General features: G+C 34.4%; 1 protein-coding gene across 1 annotated transcript in view; it reads left to right on the forward strand.

Moving 5' to 3' along the window:
* The window catches only part of ADGRV1 (adhesion G protein-coupled receptor V1), a 539879-nt gene that overhangs the window by 24102 nt on the left and 509309 nt on the right, over positions 1–6468 (forward strand). Inside the window, exons 11-17 of the mRNA XM_012644750.1 lie at positions 262–388; positions 482–667; positions 1444–1624; positions 2348–2511; positions 3616–3739; positions 4749–5015; positions 6429–6439. Coding sequence (XP_012500204.1) covers positions 262–388; positions 482–667; positions 1444–1624; positions 2348–2511; positions 3616–3739; positions 4749–5015; positions 6429–6439 — 1060 coding nt within the window. The remainder of the gene's footprint in view (positions 1–261; positions 389–481; positions 668–1443; positions 1625–2347; positions 2512–3615; positions 3740–4748; positions 5016–6428; positions 6440–6468) is intronic.

A 6468-nucleotide genomic window follows, 5' to 3' on the forward strand; every position in this document is an offset into this window, starting at 1 on the left:
ATATATATATATATATATGCACTGTTTGGTTTTAGGCAAATAAAAAATGATATAATAAATTCAGAAATAGAAGTTCTCCATAACTGTTATGAGTAAAACTGTTTTGATCTTAAATTATTTGAATACATATAAATTCACTTGAAGGTCTAATAACCTTCTTTTTCATTATCTGGAAGAGCTGTAAATATTGCCTTAGAAGCCTGCAAAATTCAAAAGTAAGACTACAAGTAGTGGGTGCCTTTTTTCCTTTGATTTCTCCAGGGTTAATGTGGAAAATCAAGTGCTGAAATCTGGATATACTAGTCGTGACCTAATTATTTTAGAAAATGATGATCCCGGGGGAGTTTTTCAATTTTCTCCTGCTTCCAGAGGACCCTATGTTATAAAAGTAAGTATGAAAGAAACTTCAATTTATTCTGTACTCACAACTTCAGAAGAATGATCTTGAAGGATTTGAACTTTTGTGAATTTTTTTCTAAAGGAAGGAGAATCTGTAGAGCTTCACATCATCCGATCCAGGGGGGCTCTTGTTAAGCAGTTTCTACACTACCGAGTAGAGCCAAGAGATAGCAATGAATTTTACGGAAACACGGGAGTACTGGAATTTAAACCTGGAGAAAGGGAGATAGTGATCACCTTGCTAGCAAGATTGGATGGGATACCAGAGGTATGGGATTTTTATTTTTCTTGTGGTTTTTTTTTGAAGGTTGATAGTATCTGGCGTACTAAGAATATAAATATTTTGAACATTGGCAAGGAGACATAGAAAAGGAGTGGGCAAGAAAGGATTGATAAGTACATAGGTTTGGAAAATTAAAAAAAAAAGCTTAAAAAATACTCATTTAAATTACAATGGTGTATTTTTTCCTATGTAAGGCAATAGCATACAATCTGAGACTTTTAGTGTGTGATCAGTTTTCATCTCCTTTTAGCTTTATTTATGTTAAGCCTAATTTTACATAACCTGTGTTGACTGAACTTTTAATGATGTGGTTTTGAACTGAAGAAGTTTTGCTAAGAAATTATTTTTGTAAAGGAAATAAATTGAAGTTCTATATTAATGAAGCCAGGTATAGTTCCATTGTGTTTATTCACTAATACATATGTTGGTTTCAAATTAATTTTATTTTATTTACTCTTGTAAGTTTAAATGACCAGATAGATCATCAATGCAATGATAACATACAGTCTTCTTGCCATTTTAGAGTAGTGTCATTGTTTATCGTTTCCTTGTTGGATAATGTATACATATATCTGGTATCTCTCTTAATTGTTAGAAGAACTTTAAAATTTTTTTTAGGAATAATATCAGCTCTTTTGTACTTTCAATGAGTTTCATGTTTCAGAAAAATTGAATATATTAATATTCTTGAATATTTACAGTTTTATTTGCCATGAAAATGTCAACTTTACATTTTTCCTAATTTCACATGTTCATTTTAGTTGGATGAACACTATTGGGTGGTCCTCAGCAGCCATGGTGAACGGGAAAGCAAGTTGGGAAGTGTTACAGTTGTCAACATAACAATTCTAAAAAATGATGATCCTCATGGGATTATAGAATTTGTTTCTGATGATCTAATTCTGGTGATAAATGAAAGCAAAGGAGATGATATCTATAGTGGTAATTTATTCTGTTTCTTATATTGTATTTCTGTTTATTGAAGAAGAAATATTACCATTTTTTAGTTTATTTCTGTAGTTACTAGTTATTTTCAGCTGTCCATTATTCCTTAGAAATTACATATAGTGCAGAGATTTGTCTCTTTAAAAATCATATTTAGTATCACTATTTTTATTTCTTACATAGTATTGTGATGATACTGGTGACTTCATTTCAATTTTGATTTCAATTAACCATATGCAGTGCAACTCAAACACTTAAGAATGAGTCAAGTCAAATAGGGAAAATTTTAAAACTAAGAATTACTGCTAGGGAAGTACTGCAGTGGCAGGAGAGAAGAAATATTTTATTTTTAGAGCAGTGTCTGTCTGGGTCAGAAAATCACTCGAGTATGCAGCTTCCTTTAACTGCCTTTTGCAGATATCCTTGTAGGACTTTATGACAGGTGTATCTAATTAATCATCATCTGTTTCCTATGCTGAATGACTTTTAAAATCCCAAACTGTGATTGAGTCCATTTATTTTATTAATTGTATACCTACAGAGGGAGGAACAGGCTAATATATTTTGATATGTACCTTGGAGGCTGTGCTAAGTAAATAGTTGTTCTTATTAAAAACCGGTGTTATTTTCACATTTGTTTATTTGAGCAATTTCTTTACTCATTGTTTTAAAGTTGTTTAGTATATATTCATATGTATTATACACATTTGTATTTCACAGCTGTTTATGGTGTAATAAGAAATCGCGGCAACTTTGGTGATGTTAGTGTATCATGGGTGGTTAGTCCAGACTTTACACAAGATGTATTTCCTGTGCAAGGGACTATTTTCTTTGGAGATCAGGAATTTTCAAAAAATATCACCATTTACTCCCTTCCAGATGAGGTAAATGTTGCATATGTAACTGCTTTGCTTGTTGTAGTTGATCAATAATTTTTTTATTAAATAATTAAACATTGGTAATATATTTTGTAATGAAAGTATGTGATAAAGAACTCAAGTATAATGTCTGACTCTAAGCCAAGAGAGCAGCATTATTTTGGGGTTCCCCTGAAGGCATGTTGAACTAGAACTGACAGGGGTCAGTGACTCTGCTCATGTGTCAGATATCAGGGATTCTCAGTTGTGGGAGAGGTGAGCCCTTGGCTCGTACTTAGGCCCTTTGAAGGCAGGGCCTTCTACCGGGTGTTCTGTGGTGCACTTTTAGAATCAGGACACTCGACCACGTGGCTCATGTATCCAACACGGTGTTTCTTCTTATTGACAGTAAAGAGAAAGGACTGAGTAACAGTGGGGAGTGAACCTTCCTGAGGGGAGCTGCAGTTAGAACAGCTGCGGCGGCCTGTCCTTTTCCATCAGACCCATCCCTTCAGAGACAAAATTCCAACACCTTTTTATTTTAGGGGGTGGAGAGCACCAGTTAGCACGGATGATGTGAAAGAGAAACAGTGTCCACCTGGGGATCTATTTAGGCTCAGAGAAATGGGGAATCTCATCTTGGTAGGACACGGAGTAAGGTCTTTATGACCTCAGGTGAAACTTCAGTATGGTTTGTAAGAGGCCTTTGAGAGCTAGCTGAGCTTTAGTTACTATTTATGATCTCTGTTCTAAATGTGTCTAGAAGTTATTTTTCTGTTCCATTTTTAATAAACATTTCCTATTTTCTCACAGAAATAATATGGGCTATGTGGTATATCTATTTTTAGTTTATATAAGGCAAAATATCCCTAATTCCATTAAATTATATAGTTAGTCAAAATGTAGTGGCTCTTTGGATGAATGCACATTAAAATAATTTTGGGAGGGGTCTGAGTCTCACCCGAATACTTTAGGGAGGTTCTGCCTACTTTTAGGGAGGTTCCTCAGAAATGGAAATGAATATTAGTATTATTAATAGAGCTTTTTAAAAAAAGAAACAATAATTTAGGACTACATAATATAATTATATGTATAAATTACCCGACTCAAACGTGTAACATTCTCCGAAAGATTCCAGAGGAAATGGAAGAATTTACCATTATCTTACTTAATGCCACTGGAGGAGCAGAAGTGGGAAACAAAACAACTGCAATTCTGAGGATTAGAAGAAACGATGACCCCATTTATTTTGCAGGTGGTATTGCTATCTTATTTTAGTGAGTTTCCATCTTTCTTAAACAGTGCGTATATATTTTAATAATATTCTTAACTGAACATTTACAACAAAGCACCACTGATGCTTGTTTTAATATGATTTCATGATTCGTTCGGTGACTATTATTCAATCTGTCTAAAGTTTTAACAAATAATTTTAAAGATCTTCTGAAGCAGAAAGAAAGGAAAATAAGTAGTATTTTGTTAGCTTTATTTCCTCCTTTCAAATTCTGAGATATTTTCTTTCCTTTGTGCAGAAAGAACACTCCTCCATGTGATTTCTTCCAATGCACGTCTAGCCAGCTCAGGGAGGGCCTGGTTATTGTACCTAATGGACAGCTAGTTATTATAATAACTAATATCTAATGGAAATATTAATTAAACTTTCTGCATTTTTGCCACCTTTCTGCATTCTTTAGAACTGTCTTTTGCCACCTGAGGCGTCTTTTAGTTTTATTTATGAGACTTAATAGATTTCTAATTCTTTCTTGAATCCTTTTTGTGAACTTTATATTGGGATCAATTTATTAATACCTATGCAGGAATATTTTAAACCTCTTGAATTTTATTGATTTGTATTGGTAACCTTCAGTTAATATGTAGTTAATAAATTAATCTTATGCTCAACTTTCTGCTAAATGCTCTGGCAAAAATAAAACATGAGATATCTAGTCCTGTTCTCAAGGAACTTATGGCCTCAACTTGGACCTGAAATATATGAAACAGTAGATAGAGGATTTCAAATATGTAATTTACTGACAAATTAGATGTCAAAGATAATGGATCCTGTAGGAATTAAGGCAAGAGGAAGGCCATTAACTGTTGAAGTAATTAGGGGGGGCTCATGTCAAAGTTGGGAACGGAGCTGATTCTTTAAACAAAGACACAGTAGAGAGCATTTCTTGTGGAGGGCAGGGAGAAACAATGTGATCTGAAAATATGTGAATGGAATCAGAAAAGCTCACGTTTCTTCTTTATGGATATTTCAGAACCTCGAGTAGTGACAGTTCAAGAGGGTGAGACTGCTAACTTTACAGTTCTCAGAAATGGATCTGTTGATGTTACCTGCACCGTCCAATATGCTACCTTGGATGGGAAGGCTACTGCAAGAGACGGAGACTTTGTTCCTGTTGAAAAAGGAGAAACACTTGTTTTTGAGGTTGGAAGTAGAGAGAAGAGCGTATCTGTATTTGTTATTGAAGATGGTATCCCAGAAACAGATGAGCCCTTTTATATAATTCTCTTTAATTCAACAGGTAAATACACATACTGTTATGGCAGATTTGTCATTTCAGTTCTCTATAAAGATGATATTAAGCACTACTGTCCAATGGGGTGAAAAGTAATGCTTAACTGTATTCTGTGACTGTTCAGGAACAAAATTGTTTGTTTCACTGCTCTCTTGAGCAATGCAGTGAAAAGAATATATGTGTCGAAACTTCATGTACGTGATATACTCTAAGGCATTATTTTTAACCTTTTCTTCACAATATGGCACAAATAGAAAATTCTGATATCATATAAGGAAGAGAAATCTTAAACTAAAAATAACAGGCCTTGGGAATATGACTTCCTTAGGCCTTGCTTAGTCACACAATGACTTAAGGGGTCAGCATTCTGTGCATCAGTTCAGCAGTAAATAACTTCTATGCACCAGTTACTGAGCATCTGTTTTTCTAGGGCATGAATTTGTGTAAGAATCATTTGTCCAAGTAGCTTACAGTAAAACTGCATGTGTGTGTGTCTGTGTGAGTGTACCAGTATGATGTGATCATTGTTATGACGGGTTGACAAAGTGCTCAGTGCTGTGGGAGCACAGTGGAGAGGCACTTGGCTTAACCTAGGGATTCAAGGAAGAATTCCTGGAAGAGTTGTTGCCCGAGTTGGATTCTTGGGAGTGAGGAGAGTTAGTCAGGTGAGTGAAAATGGGAAGGACTTTTGTTCCCATAGGGAACAGCTGGAGTAAAGACGAAGCGATAGGGACCTCAGGGCAATGATGAAAAGAGACCTAATGTGTAGCTGGTCATGGTGCTGACATGCTGTGGTAAGAATTGGAGTAAGAAATAGAAGAGAGGAATCAAGTTCAACACCGTGGAGACTGCCTAGTTTTGTGTACGAACAGATCGAACTTTGCTGCCTGAAGGTAGAGATCTAAAGGGAAAGATTGAGCCAGTGATTCCAATGAACATGGACAGTAGTATTTTTATGTTATGGAATAATCTTTCACTATTTTTATGAATCAAAAGATTCTACTTCAAAAATTTGATTTTAGAGAAACTGTGTTTTTGATTTCTAATTATGCTTTTGAAACAATATTCCTATTGTGAAGAAGTGTCTTTTTTTGCTTTTCAATAAAAGAGTTCCTCCTTAACATTTTCTCAAAAGACAAAATGGGAACTATTTCACATTGAACTTAGTCATCTCTCTCTGTCTTTCTCTTTATGTGTGCATATATATGTACAAATGAGTGTGTATATACCTATATAATACAGATATATATAAACATCTTTGGATAATTGGAGCAGTAGTTTGCATTTATCATATGACCTTCAGTGAGAAAATTCTTGCTGAAAATTTGGACCTAATTGTAAACTTTCTTAATTAAAAATATAAATTTAATAGTAAGTTAACTACTTTTTGTTATTTTGACATTTCCATTTTTAATTTAGGTGATACAGTGGTATATCAACATGGAGTAGCTACTGTGAT

This window comes from Propithecus coquereli, unplaced genomic scaffold, assembly GCF_000956105.1.
Source record: "Propithecus coquereli isolate 6110/MARCELLA unplaced genomic scaffold, Pcoq_1.0 Scaffold22, whole genome shotgun sequence".
NCBI lineage: Eukaryota > Metazoa > Chordata > Mammalia > Primates > Indriidae > Propithecus > Propithecus coquereli.